Source organism: Falco cherrug, chromosome 4 (genome assembly GCF_023634085.1).
Source record: "Falco cherrug isolate bFalChe1 chromosome 4, bFalChe1.pri, whole genome shotgun sequence".
NCBI lineage: Eukaryota > Metazoa > Chordata > Aves > Falconiformes > Falconidae > Falco > Falco cherrug.
The window spans coordinates 53,881,704-53,896,783 of NC_073700.1; the positions used below are offsets into that span (position 1 = coordinate 53,881,704).

The following is a 15,080-nucleotide window of genomic DNA, read 5'->3' on the forward strand; positions in this document are numbered from 1 at the left end:
TTTACTCTTCAGCACTGCCTCCAGAATTCAAAAAACCCCTGAAGGACCTAGAAGCTGTAGAAAGTGGGACAGCTGCCCTGCACTGCGAGCTGACTAAACCTGCTGCGGTGGAGTGGAAGAAAGGGCAGGAGGTGCTCAAAGCAAGCAGCAAATATAAAATGAGTCAAGATGGTGCTGTTGCAAAGCTGATTATCCATGAGCTGGATGTGGAGGACACTGGAGACTACACTTGTGTGTGTGGAGATCAGCAGACAACTGCCACTTTGACAGTCAATGGTAAAAAAAATATTAAAAAATGAAAAGTTTATAGTATTTTCTGAAAATAAAACCTGTGGCTTAGTGTCACTTACGGAGAAGAGCAGACTACAATTGATAAGGTGTGCAGAATAGCACGGTCTGTACAGCCTAATGGAGTGACCAGGTAGAAAATGGGAATTGCAATGCAGAACCAAGTGCATTTTCTCAGTATGTTGCTGTCAGGATAATAGTAATCTCTCTTGCAAGTGGCCTGCCTAAAGAGGGACTCTGAACTCTTACAACTCCCTGCTGACCTTCAGAATACCTCTTCAGTGATCAGGGCAACATGTTGGCTAGTTTTATAGTAGGAAAAATATTCTGCCATGTGTAGATCATAAATTAGATTAAGCTTCTGTGTACTTCATGCCAAATGTAACTTCTTGAAATCGATTTCTTCTTGTTCTGCAAGTATTCCTATTACTTCTCTGGGGAATTAGCCTTGTGCTTTGAATCTAGAGCATTGAGGTTTAGAGAGATCTGCAAAAAAGCTCTTCTGGTGCTTTCGTTTTCTTTCTTATCTGTCTTTCCTAAACCCCAATTGCAGTATGTTGCAAGTTATGTTTCTATTTTATAGCCCTACCAGCACTTTTTAAACAAGAGCTTCAGAATACAGAGGCAAAAGAAGGTGGTACAGCAACACTGAGGTGTGAGCTTACCAAGCCCAAGGCTCCGGTAGGGTGGAGGAAAGGAGATACTACTCTCTACCCTGGTTTGAAATATGAGATGAAGCAGGAGGGCTCCACTGCTGAACTAGTCATTTATGACTTAGAACTGGATGATTCAGGAAAGTACATCTGCGACTCTGGACACCAGCAGACAACGGCTGTGGTAACCGTGCATGGTAGGCAGAGTATTGTCCCTTGGCTCAATAGCGATGAAGTGAAAGGAGCATCTCTCAGTGTTCCCTACAGTCGTTTATTTGTTCTGCTGCTGGTCCCTGCCAGCATCCATATTCTACTTCAGCATGACACTTGGTCAAGTTAGAAAGGTTCTCCTTGCAGTATCTGGAGTGATAAATCAGCATCTAAGCGATTAAATGTTGTCATGATGTCAAATTATGATAAGCCCTCCTGCCCTCTGAGCACAGGGAGTGTGGCTGCATCTGGGAATGGGATAACAGAAAATAAGCCAGGCAGGCTGATGGTTATTTTGGGTTGTTGAGTGCTTCAGTGGGCATAAGGAATGCCTAATTGGATGTAATGCCTGACTGGGACAATAAGAGATGCAACAGTTGGGGGATAATAGGTTTCTACAACATGTGAGTGTGCTATATTATTACTTGAGGCTTTGAGCCTCAGGTGTAAACTCTGACCGCAGACCACTGCATCCACATCTGTTTTCCTCCACTCCTTCCACCATCTAGAGCAAGACCTTGCCTGAAATCTGAATTTCCTCTCCCATTTATCACTTTATTAGTCATCTTTTACTTTACTGCCTCTCCTTGCGTTTTGAATGGTAACTTGATCTTTTATATGTTGATAGAAGCTTTATCTGGGGGGAAAATACTCCTGGCTTAATACTGAAAACTTGCAGACCTTTATTAAGGAACAAGGGTCCGTGTAAGAGAGAGCATGTCCCAGTCATCTTTAACTAAAGCCTCCATAGTTGTCATGGAGACACTTCCACAGGAAAGTCCAACTCCAGATCACAAATCAGGCCGTTCTATGGAGCACTCTTTAAGACCAGCTCTTTCCTAACTTCACCATCTGTCCTTAGCTCTTGGTTCACATAATGGTTCAAGAAAGATGCTACCAAGACAGAGGCTGGCAGCCCAAGGAGTATGGAATCACTAGAATAGGCCGTTTCCAAAGAATGATGGTAGGATTGTGTCCTTTTCGGACCAAAACACTCTTAAAACGTTTCCCTCTCAAATTTTGCAGCACTGCCTGTCACATTTAAGCAACACCTACAAAATAAGGAATCAGAGGAAGGAAGTACAGCTACGTTCCGCTGTGAGCTGTCGAAACCCAATGCTGCAGTGGAATGGAGGAAAGGAGGAGTGGGGCTGCAGCCCAGCCAGAAATATGAAATGAGGCAGAGGGAATGCCTGGTAGAGCTCTTAATACATAATCTTAAGTTAGAAGATACAGGAGAATACAGCTGTGATACTGGGGATCAGGAAACCAAGGCATCTTTAAATGTGAGAGGTAGGTGGTGTGAGCTGACTCCTAAAGCAATAGATTCCATCTGACATGCAAAGCAACAGTTTGAATGTGAATGTTTTTAAGTACATGATTTTCCCCCCTATAAATACTTTCCCTTTCAACTGATATACTAGATTTTTTTTTTTTTTAAATGAGAATGGAAGAGGATGGTACTTTGTTCTTCCAGTGTTACAATTCAGTTTGGGGTTCTAAGAAGAAATAACTTTCTAGCTTTATGGCTGGGGAGAAATTAAAGAAAGGGCAATGCTTTACTGTAATGTTTGGACATTTCACATGACATGCGGCTTAAGTATTTAAAAAAAAGATTTTCTTCCAAATCTCAGAAGACTTGACAATAACCTTTGCGATCAGTCAAGGCTGTCCATGGAACTCTGAACTTCTTTACTCTTGAGATCACTGTTAGGTGAACTGAAGGATAAATTCATTCAAAGGATTCAACCTGGGAAGGATTTGAGTCAAGAAATGAAGTAAATATTGTAAGTGCAGATGGCTGCTTCTGATGCAGCAAGATCTCCCAGTAGTTGCAGGCAAATTGGAAAACCTGGATCCTGCCTAGGAATATAGCACTTGCAAAGCACAATATCTTGTTCTCCAAAATGTCGGTCTAACTGTGTTAACCAGGACTTGACTCTGGCTTCAATAAAAGCTCCTGTTGCTTCTTTTTTTCCCCCTTTAGCTCTGCCAGTTCTTTTCAAAAAGGAGCTCAAAGACAAGGAGGCAGAAGAAGGAGCTGTAGTGAAATTCCAGTGCGAGCTGACAAAAGATAATGCAACAGTGGAATGGAGGAAAGGCACCATGGAGCTCTTCCCGTGCGCCAAATACGAAATGAAATTAAGTGGTTGCACAGCTGAACTTGTAATTCATAATGTAGAACCAGAAGATGCCTCTGATTACACGTGTGATACAGGAGACCAGCAGAGCACAGCAGTCCTCAGAGTGAATGGTTAGCGTTGCACCAAAGTGGAACAGAGGATGAAGGAGATTTGTGAAATTGTGTGAATGATACTCTTTTATTTATTGGTGAATAACCTCCTCCAAAAGTTAAGCTAACGAGGAAAGCAGGTGCCCAGTCATAAACCAGAATATAGAAAAGTAGATCTTGTGGGACAGGGTTTGTAGAACGGCTGTTTAAGCCTATAAAGCAGACAGTACAGTGTATTGACTCCTTCCTGTGATGTGATGAAAGCAAGAAACTCTGCCACATGGGGGGTCTGAAATTCTCATAGATCTTTACTTTTGGCACTTTGCATTAATTGCTGATTCAGTGGAATCAATAACTAATCGTAAGTAATTTACAAAAGCACTTCAAAAATTCACTGTTTTCAATTTTTGCAATGCCTTCCTGTGAAGGTCTTGAGAACGCTATGTTTAAACAACCCAGGAATAATATCTGTGGTTAATCACCATCTGTGTAATGTTTGTGGTCCTCTCGAACTGTTGGGTGGAACTTGTGGCTTTGATCTAAGCCACAGCCTTTCAAACCGCATCCTCTTGGCTGATCCTGACCCACAAAGCAGCCACTGGGTCAGCTCCGAGGGAGGGAGCCCTGTGCTTGCTTTACGTATCACGATGGGGTCTGGACAGGAGGCACAAGCACTGAGATTCCTGTTTCCACAGCTGCTCACACATGCACATGATGGATATTCCCTTCTTGTTTTCATCAGTTACAAGCTGTCGCCTGAGCTGTTCCATGCCCAGCTTTTATAAATGTAGTCCATTTGTGCGTCATCTGGGAGGACTCACACTTGATAGTCTAGGGTCTTGAAAAGATAGCAGAGAAATCAGAAATGGGTTTAGAGTGTTACATCATTTATGGTGTTGGATGTCATGGGTATTTCTATAAAAATGAACAGATTCACACTACTTTCATTCAGAAAGTACCAGGTTTTGCTTAGCCAAAATCTTGATGCATGTTGCAGTTTCCACTATCCAGAGCAGATGCATAAAAGGCATGTCAATGCCCTTGGCGCTACACGAAACAAACATATTTAGGGGATTTTCTGATCCTCCTCTATGTCTGGATATACAGAATACAGGTCTGCTCATAGAGAAAAAAGGGTTGTTGTTACCATATAGCGACTTAACGCAAATTTGTTCTGCAGCATCCAACACCAGGTGTCTCGTGCAGAGTTGTGCAGAGCTGGCATTTGAGTGAACGGATCATGTATTAATTGTTTTCCATTTTGCAGCCATCAAACCCCAGCTGAAGCAGCACCTGAAGAATGAAGAAGCGGAAGTGGGAGGAACAGCCAGGCTGCGCTGTGAGATTTCCATTAGCAAAGCAGAGGTGGAGTGGAGGAAAGATGGGGCCATTCTTCACTCCAGCTCCAAGTACGAAATGTGGCGGGACGGCACCCTCCGCGAGCTGCGCATTCACCGCCTGGAGCCTAGCGATGCAGGGGAGTATTCCTGCAAGGCTGGAGATGAGACGAGCTCTGCAAAACTGACTGTCAAAGGCAAGACCCATTTGTTGGGGCAAGGGGATTTATCACTTTAGGATGTTTAGATTTTGCGATATAACCGTTGCTATTGTGATAGACAACTGTGCTAAACACAGAGCGTAGGAAGGGTATCATGGTCAATGGTGCACCTAAGCAAAGATTCATTTGGTGGACAGCAGACAAAAAGGTAGCTGTAATTTTTGACTCATGGCTTGAAATATTTGCTTGACATCATACTCGTGTGAGTGAACAGATGGTTCATCCCCAGCTTCCAGTCACATGGCAGCTGCATCTGGCCTTAATGTCATTACAGACAGAGCTTGCTTTCAGGTTGGCCCACGAGTGTGGAATGATCACCACTAGCATCTCTACAGGCTACTCAATATTGTAGATATTATGCCTCACTGCACCATTTTTCATGCAGATGGTGACCTCGGTTGTATGAATATGTACTGTGTGTGCTCAGGTGAAGATGGCACTGCTTTTCCTTTGGTATCCTCCAGCAGATTCAGGGTGCACACAGCCTCTGCCTGTTGCAGGCTGTCTGGATGATCTCTGCACAGATATGCAGGTGCTCAGCCGTGCTAGAAGCAGGGCTCAAGCAAACTGAAGCGCAAATACCCTGTGCTCACACTAATCCAGTAAGTCCTGCTGTGAGCACAGAGTCAAGCAGATCCTCAACCAATTTGGAGCACTGGCATGGAATATATGCGAGTCTCTTTGCAAAACAACAGTAGAAGGGAGCAGGTTCTAATGTTTTTATGTGAAGATACCCAAGTCCAAATGTAACAAATTTCAAATTCCTGATTTCGGCATTATTCACCCAGCATCAATTACAGTATCATACATGTAATTAAAAAAATCAGTATGTAACATATCTCTGAGAAAAAGGGCAAGTGATAAAACACCAGCTGAAAGGTATTGGCTGTGTTACCAAGTATGGTGAAAGTATGAACCAGCAGGGTTTGAAACATGATTTGAGAGGCTGTGCTATCTCCATCCTTGGAGGTACCTGAAGCTCAGCTGGACAAGGTGCCCAGTAGCCTGCTGTAAGCTGGCCCTGCTTTGAGCAGTGGTGGGGCCAGATGACTTCCAGCCATCCACTCCACCCTGTATTATTTGATAATTCTGTTATTTGATCCTTGTTTTCCCTTTCATGGCTTGACTACTGATGGACTGTTTGCAGAGCCTGACGTGACCATTGTGAGTGGCCTGAAGGACATGGTGGTGGTTGAAGGCGATGATGTCACGTTTCGGTGCCAGGTTTCTCATGAGAATGCAAGAGATGTTGAATGGAAGCTACAGGATGTTGCTCTGCAAAATAATGAAATGAATGAGATCTCAGTGGAAAAAGGAAAAATTCACACCCTGACATTAAGGAAGGTGACTGAGCAGGACATTGGCACCATCACTTTCCGAGTGGGACCCCACACGTCAACGGCAGAGCTCACAGTAAAAGGTGAGGGCTTTCTGTGATGTGGGAAAGACACAGGACTGGTGAGAACAGGTGATGTTTTGCCTATGCTGGTAGTAAATGCAAGGCCATCATTCATCCCTTGTTAGCTCATGTTAGCAGGGTGCATGTGCTTCAGAACATGTGTGATGTACTGATGCAGTCTCAGAGACTGTCTTCACCATGGATAGACTGGATGTGTCACCAGGGTCCCAAAGCTCACTGGTTGCTGAAGAAATTACTAGGTTGACTCCAGTAGCTGTATTGATAGAGCTGTAATTTTCATTGCTTCCACTCTCTCTTTCCTTTTTTGCTTTTTGTTCTTTGGAGTCTTTCTTTCTCTAACCATTGCTTTGAAGAAATTCTTAATCAAGCATCCTCCTCCTTCCCTCTTTGAAGCTTGTTTTAACCCCCCCAATACATAACACAGGAGTTAAAGTAACCGTTCAGCTGTAGCTTTAACACTGCAGGGAAACAAGATGAGGGTGACTGTAAATGCCTTCGCTGTGTTTGTCATTTCAGTGCCACCTCCAGTCTTCAAGGAGAAATTACAGAGCACAGAGCAGCAGGAGGAAGAAACAGCCATCCTCCGCTGCGAGGTCTCCCAGCCCAATGCCACGGTGAAGTGGAAGAAGGGTGCCCAGGTGATCTCCCCGAGCTCCAAGTATGAAATCAGGCAGGAAGGAGCAATCCATACTTTAAAGATTTATCACTTAAAACCAGAAGACTCGGGCAAATACACCTGTGATAATGGAAACGAACAAACGACAGCCACTTTAACTGTTAAAGGTAGGTTTAAGATGAGAAACTTGTTCCACTTCCTTAGCTTGGCCCTAGCAAGAGGGTGCTGTCTGCTGTCCTCGACTCCAGATGTACTTTGCTGGCATAAATTAGCTGAGTCCTTTTGCTTTCAGAGGTTAAGCCTGTGGTGTCCTGAGCAATGAACATGGACGAACCCATGTGCAGTAACTGCTTCCACAATTCTACACCCCAAGGACCTCTTTCTGGTCACTCAGAACTAAAGTTAGAATGAGACCAATTTTGATGCTTAACCATCCTTTGAACTGCAGCTCCACCTGGAAAAATGGTACTCGAGTCCAAGTGCTCAGACTTGGGCACTCAGCTCCAGCTGACAAGTAAGGCACCTAAACACTCCTAGTGCCTCGGGTCTTAAAAATAGATGTAATGTACCAATATATCAATTGTTAAAAATCTGCTCTGGTGCAAATACAATTATAAGGTGATTCTTTCTGAAATAGATCAGCAAAAATGAAAAGGAACCAGGATATTCTTGTAAAATGCCATGTTTTGATAAACACCTTGATGGCTTTTCCATGAAGGGCATGCACCTGCCTGCTATCACACCAAGTCCGGGACTCAGTGATACCAGGATATCTGTACTGTAAGCAGATCCTCTGGTGGTGGCTGGCTGTTTGTGTCTCTGTGTGGTCCCACCTACTCCAGCACTCTGAAAAAAACCTCCAAAACCACGAAGCTGCCGAAGGCTCTGTGGTCACCCTTCATGCTAAGCTCTTTGAACACAATGCACCAGTGAAGCAGGTAAAAAAGGCCAGTCTTGCTCCAAGTAAGAGATGGGTTCTGCTGTGGAGCTACTTATCCACAATCTACAGCTGAAGGATGCTGGAGACTACATCTGCTATTCTGGTGATGAGCAAACTCTAGCATCTTTGGTAGTGAAAGGGCACAAAAAGCTTTCACTTCGTCTTTTAAGGAGCTCTAGGTTAGTTTAGCTGTTTCATGGGTACGATTCAGGGACACTGGCAGTCTGATCCTTTTTTGTGATGAGGATTTCTGAATCAACAGTGATGCATTCTGACAGAGTAGGTCTTCACAGAGACTTTATATCTCTCTCTTTCTTATTCCTTTGCTGGCTCCTAAGACTCATAGGGCTGCAGGACTTAGCTGCACAACAGGATGCCTTCACTGCAAATGCAACTGTACAAAAGCCTTGACCCCAGGCATTCCCCAGCTGTCCCACAAAATACACCATCCATTCCTACATCACCTGCAAGAACCTTCAGGTCTGTCTCCTTTTATACACATCTGCTCTCTGGTTCCTGTGAATGCACCCTGATTTCTGGAACCCCACCTCCTGCCCTTGTACATACCAGTTCAGCCATAACTGTGGAGCCACCAAGGTTCTTCTAGGGAACTGGACTTGAGGAGTTGAACTTCTACATGTGGCTCATTGTAAACCCACCCATCAAGACCCCATCTTGACCCATCACTGATACACACTAGTGCAGAGACTTCCACAGTTCCTCTCTCTTCTGGGTCCAGTTTTCAAATGAGAGGCATTATTTAATGATGTTTCTCCACGCACTTTTCCCAAATACCCAAGAACTTAGCTATCAGGTGTAGGCTTTTGAGTTGTGACTTTGGTACCCATTTGGAGATACTGCACTTAGATGCTCAAGAGTCCATATCCATGACTGCTCCTGGGTAAGAAGGAACTCATTTCCAGAGGTGCTCGGTGTGTGCAGTGCCCAGTGACTCTTGGGGAGTGCAGAGTAGTTAGTGCTCCCGGAGTTCCAGCACTTTCTGTCATTCCTTGTTTGGGTTTTAAAGTAATTTTGGAACTGAGTTTGAACCAAATTTGGAATGGCACCACAGTTCCATTAAACACAAGGCTTAGTGAGATCAGCAATGAAACATAATTGTTTTCCTCTGATTTATATTTGTTTAGCTTTGCCAGTAACCTTCATACAACCACTCCAGAACCAGCAAGCTGAAGAAGGCGGCACCATCACTTTGAGCTGTGAAATCTCAAAATCAAATGCCACTGTGCAGTGGAAGAAGGCCGGCAGAGTGCTGCGACCAAGTGACAAATACAAGATGCGTCAAGCTGGATCTGTGGCTGAGCTGACAATTCACAATCTGAGTGAAGCTGATGCTGGGGAATATGTGTGCGACACAGGGGACCAGCAAACCACTGCAGCTGTGCTCGTGAAAGGTGGGGCTTTGTGTGGGGAAGGGTTGAACAGAGTTTGCTGCCGTGGCAAGGGCACATGATTAAGTAATTTGACAGCTAGACATGGTCCTGTGCCCAAACTGAATCATGAGGATGCTGGAGATAAGAGTGACTTCAGAGGGATAAGAGCTGGCTCATTTACCTCTAGGGAATCGGAAGTAGGTCTTTAGTCAATGATTCTGTGGTTTAATGTTAATGTCTCCCATTAAAATCTGTCAACAATATTTTCATGATACATAGTTTGCATTATAAATATATGCTATATATAAAAAATACAAAAAATACAGTATAACATGCATGCTTTATAGACTATCATATATATGTGCATAATATATATGCACACATACATACTTACAGACACATAATGTACATAATGTGTTGCTACATGCCCCTGTAACTATGTTTCCGTGCATTTAGTGCTTTGTGGTCATTCTTTCAAATAATGTAGTACTGTCAGGAGAGAACATAATGAAATGTTTAACCCAGAAAGCATCACTTGAAAGTAGATATCAAACTCTGTTGGCCTTTCCATAAAGAACCAGCAGCAACCATAGTGGAGACGCTGAAGGACATCACTTCATACGAAGGAGAAGACGCAGTGTTCGAATGCCGATTGTCCCGGGAAACAACTCAGGACACCCAATGGTTCCTGGGGGATGTTCCCCTACAATCCAATGAAATGAATGAGATCAGAGTCCATGGGACACGTCACACTTTGATCTTGAGGAAGGTGACAGTAGAAGACTGTGGGCCCATCAGTTTCAAGGTTGGGCAGCATACCTCAGCAGCACAGCTGACAGTCCAAGGTGAGCAGCCTCCTGGGAAGAGGGTTTGAAGGGGTACTGGTAAGCACTGTCAACATTGCTTTATCTTCTGGAGAGTTTTATTTGGGAGGAGGGGACCTTATTGATTTTGGGAGATTCTGCTAACCTAATTCAGGCATTTAAGAGTTAGATATGTACGTCTGAGCTAGTCATTTCAGTCCTTTTTATAGTTCATGGAGTGAAGCAAACACCCTTTGAAGACCATCCAACCTATCCTGAAACAAGCAGCTAAGATATGTCAGAACCAATGCTGAAGAATATCAAGAATATGCTCTGAGTTAATCTCCTACTTATGATGGTTTTAGATCATGTTTACTCCAAAAAACATCCAAAACCACTAGAAAAACTTTTTCATTAAGTTATATAGAATGATTTTGAAAGATGGGCCGTATCAATAACTTTTGTTTGCTCCTCTTTGATCTGGTTCAAACTGTAACTGTAACCAGCCAGCTGTGACCTGGGGGCAATGCTGGGTTAGGGGCTTGCAGCAGCGTTGGTATCCTCTTCCCCACAGTTGCCCCGGTCACCTTTGTAAAGGCGCTCCACAGCTTGGAGCTCCAGGAGGGTGGCACAGCTCACCTGTCCTGCGAGGTGTCCAAACCTGATGTCCCGGTGGAGTGGATGAAAGGCACGTCCGTGATCCGCTCTGGCCAGAAGTGCAGCATCAAGCAGGAGGGGAACGTGCACACACTGGTCATTCATGATCTGAACCGTGGGGACTCAGGGGAATACAGCTGCCACACAGCTGATGAGAAGACCACTGCCAGGCTGGAGGTTAAAGGTACGGCTTCCTCTGCTCAGCAGCAGTGAGAGGTGCATGTATCCATGTTGGAGCTCTCTAGTACCAAGGCAGATGGTGAGGTAGTGGAGCAAGTGCATCAGAGGTCACTATGTTGGTCAGGGGGCTGGAGCATGGGAGGTATAAGGAGAGGCAGGGGCAGCTGGGTTTGTTCAGCCTGGCAAAGAAAAGTTGAGGGGGGACCTCGTTGCTGTCTGCAGCTTCCCCATGGGGGTCTACAGAAGGAGAGAGACAGACTTTCCTTGGGGTGCTCAGTAAACAGATGAGAGGCAACAAGTGCAAGCTGCAGCAAGAGAAATTCCAATTAGGAAAAAAAACCAGCAACTTTTCACAGTGAAAGGGTGGTGGCTGTTGAACTGGGACCTAGAAGGGTGGAGGAATCTCCATCCACAGAGGACCTCCAGAGGTCCCTTCAGCTTTAATTATTCTGTAATTGATCACTGGCTGTATGATCTGATGCCTCAGGTCTGCAGGTATATGTTCTTTGAGTGCTTTTATCCTATTCTGTCATTTTATTTTGGGGATGAAAACCCACCTGAGCTTCAGAAATTCAGTGTAGCTGGGAATTCTTTGGGAAACGAAGTCCAGGATATGGGGGTGAAATGCACTCCTATAGAACTGGAATTTTTCCTGCTGCTTAACACCTCTCCCCACTCTTCCTCCTCTTTATGTAGTGAGGATATTTCAAGCTGTAGCCCTATATATAGTACCAAGGCATCTCTGCCTGTGGCAGCTCTCCTTAGGTAAATGCAGCTGGAATCGTCTGTGAACTTCATGGATTGCATTATCAGTTGCCTTGCCTTTTATAACCTTAACAATAAAACGTTCCTCCATTTTCCATTTTTCCTTCACCTGTTTCTTCCTCTTTGCACCGTTCCCCTTGTCAAGCCCTGCCCGCGCTTTTCAAACACTGGCTGAAAAATGAGGAGGTGGGGGAAGGGGGCACAGCCATGCTGCACTGCGAGCTGACGAGACCCAGCACACACGTGGAGTGGAGGAAAGGAGACACGGTGCTGCAGCCAGGCGACAAGTATGAGATGCGGCAAGAGGGGACGCGTGTTGAGCTTTTCATCTATGATGCTGAGGCTCAGGATGCTGGTGATTATACGTGCGACTCAGGGGATCAGCAGACCACTGCATCATTGCAAGTTAAAGGTAGGAGAAGCCTTGCTTGAAGGCAGAGAAGTTACGGCTGTGGCTGTCCTCCATGGAGGTGATATGGAAGTTTTAGCACTGAATTACCGTTAGGGCTCTGTATCTGTGCATTACAGCTGCAGGAAAGGGTCTGATCTGCAGTCTGTTCTTCAAAGAAGAATTTAGTGCCTTTTAATTCTATTTCTGCGGTTGCAATTTTGGTCCCACTGAGGGGGAGGGCTGGGAGCAAAACTACAGCTGCTGCTCGTGAAGGGTATGTACAAGAACAGGGCAAAAACTTGCCTGCTACCTGCCGATGAGCAGCTGGAGTATTTCACCATACCTAGAGCAGGCCCACGTTAAATTGAGCCATTATACCTGTCGGTGCCTGAACGGCCCAAGAATTGTGGCTCTTTGCCTTTTTCTACTGGCTGTTTTTGGATTTTATAATTTTATTAATTTAGAACTAAGTGCTGTGTCTTTTGACTTGAGCAACCAGGTCATGCTTTTAAATCCTGAGTTTAGCCACCATAACCAGCTCCTGCTCTGTGTGGTTTCAGCAATTCACGGTCCAAATGCTGTGACTGGTGCTGTTGTGTTCTTAACTTCTCATACTGAAAATTGTGAGTACGCCCACATGAAGCCCCTTAAAGGTCATGTGACCTATGGCAATCCTTTATGGAGCAGCAGTGGACACCCTCACAGTATCTGTGGCTGATGCCCATGAGCATCTGGTTATGGCACAACTCAGAGTCCTGCTCTGGGCTTGGCATTGCCAGCAGGCAAGTTGGGGTTCGGAAAGAAGGGAACTGCCAAGCTGGAGAAGTTGCAAGCAAGTTTCTTGCCTCTGAGCACTGTCACTGATGCAGTTGCCTCTCTACCGCAGTACTGCCCGTGCTGTTTAACAAAGAGCTGAAAAACGTGGAGTCTGAGGAAGGGGGAACAGCTGTCTTGCACTGTGAGATCTCCAAGCCAGATGCTCCCGTTGAGTGGAGAAAAGGAGGGGTGGTCATTCAGCCCAGTGACAAGTACGAGATGAAGCTGAAAGGCAGCGTTGCTGAGCTGATCATCCATGGCGTCGAGCCCGATGACTGCGGGGATTATACCTGTAGCACCGGATACGAGATCACCACAGGTTCTGTGTATGTGCAAGGTAAGGTGCACAGCGGTGGAAGTGCTCCGATTCTGCCACCTGGATGTCTTATTCCAAAATCTTTGACATTAACTGGCCAACCTTGTCCCAGGTGCAAACAGTTGAAAGTCCACTCATTTCTTTCCTGATTTTGGGAAAGATACAAACACCTGCCTCCAGGCTGAGGTTGGACCAATGTTTGTAAGTGAAGGTAATTCCAAGTAGTGACCATACTGTGTACTGTAGCAGAAGGCGGTACTGCTGACAAACTATTTGCTTGGAGCAATGGTTGTAAGAAGTATTGAAATTCTTGATATTACTGATTACGGCTTCTGTCCTTGTTGATATTCTTATTACTCTTTTAAAGGACTGTTAAGTAAACATTTAAATCTTAAGCAGCCTCTCTCCCTCCCACCTTGTACAATGTCAGTGCAGGTGGCTGCAACATAAAGGAGAGCCGGTCATGGGCTGGTCACGGAGCAGAGTCTCCTCCTAGTGAAACAGTGTCTGCAGACACACACTGTGCTTGCAAGGGGGCGAAGGATCGAAGGTGGTTTCTAAATCTCCTAAAGAAAATTTTAGCTCTTTTTTTTTTTTTTTTTTCCCTGGAATATCATCACAGAATTTGACTTTCCTGGACAACTTGCACTGTTGCTTGAGCTAGTTCTGCAGGAAGCAATGTGTATATGTTTATGCTTTTGTTTTCCTTTGGCACCTTCTCTTGCTCTGTTATACAGAAGAAGCAGCAGTCATAGTTTCTGGTTTAAAGAACACAGACGTCTTTGCGGGTGAGTCAGCCACGTTCACCTGCGAGCTCTCGTACCCGGGCGTGAAGAACGTGCAGTGGTGGCTCGATGGAACTCCACTTCACAACAACTTTGTGACTGAAATCTCTGAGCAGGACGGGATGATCCACACTTTAATCCTAAATGATGTGGCATGCCATGACTCGGGCACTGTCACCTTCAGAGCTGGGTCCCTTATATCTTCAGCTAAATTATTAGTCAAAGGTATTTCATTGTTAGAAAGAAACACACAGCCAACTCTGGACTTGCTCAGTGCGCTAGTGCTTCTGCCTTCCAGGCTACCCTTACTAAATCCCTTCACAGTTCTTCTGGGTCCTGCAACCCTCCACTTCTGCAAGTTGCACATACTGACTCCAGAAGTCTTACAGGTATAACCACATCGATTTTTTTCAGTGGTTCAGGTGAGGAAGGGTTGCAGGGTCAGGGCTGCTGCTTTCACCTGATGCCTAAAGTAGAGCTGAATATAAACCACTGTGGTAGCACCTGATTATTTTTTTTTTTATTCCCCCTTCAAATGTTTTTATAATACCACAAAATATTATGTAGCTGGAAATTCATAAAATTACCACTGTGCTGATCTGTAGTGAGGCTACTGGTGCTGAGCCCAGTGTGTTCCCAAGGCAAGCCTTTGGGCTCTTGATGGTTCCTGGAAACCAAAGGGTATGTGACATTGCAGTAATACAGTGACAAAATGAGCCTCGTGTGTTGACTGCCGGAATATTATGGGTCATCACAGCACTAGCAAAGCTTTCTGGTCCGTTGAATAGATATTCTTCTCATTTAGTAAGGGTAGCCACAAACCGCAAATAACACTGAGCTCCAGACTTGATTAAAGCAAGCTCCTTCACATCCAGTCCTTCTATAGCAACTGGGAAAAGCTGTTGTTTTTCAGACAAAAGTAACACTTACTCCTCGCTTGGAAAAGGGATTTGTGTATATGGAGATATAAAGGGTTAAAAGTTCTTTATTCAGATCAACCCCCATGCTATAGCTATCAACCGTAAAAGGAATGATCCACAATATTTAGTTGTTGTAAG

The 15,080-nt window shown here is 44.8% G+C and overlaps 1 protein-coding gene across 1 annotated transcript in view; it reads left to right on the plus strand.

Moving 5' to 3' along the window:
* The window catches only part of OBSCN (obscurin, cytoskeletal calmodulin and titin-interacting RhoGEF), a 184,253-nt gene that overhangs the window by 90,694 nt on the left and 78,479 nt on the right, over positions 1–15,080 (plus strand). The window contains exons 50-62 of the mRNA XM_055709071.1: positions 13–276; positions 872–1,138; positions 2,178–2,444; positions 3,139–3,405; positions 4,652–4,918; positions 6,090–6,362; positions 6,879–7,145; positions 9,064–9,330; positions 9,885–10,154; positions 10,687–10,953; positions 11,860–12,126; positions 12,992–13,258; positions 13,975–14,247. Of these exons, the coding sequence (XP_055565046.1) occupies positions 13–276; positions 872–1,138; positions 2,178–2,444; positions 3,139–3,405; positions 4,652–4,918; positions 6,090–6,362; positions 6,879–7,145; positions 9,064–9,330; positions 9,885–10,154; positions 10,687–10,953; positions 11,860–12,126; positions 12,992–13,258; positions 13,975–14,247 (3,483 nt within the window). The remainder of the gene's footprint in view (positions 1–12; positions 277–871; positions 1,139–2,177; positions 2,445–3,138; positions 3,406–4,651; positions 4,919–6,089; positions 6,363–6,878; positions 7,146–9,063; positions 9,331–9,884; positions 10,155–10,686; positions 10,954–11,859; positions 12,127–12,991; positions 13,259–13,974; positions 14,248–15,080) is intronic.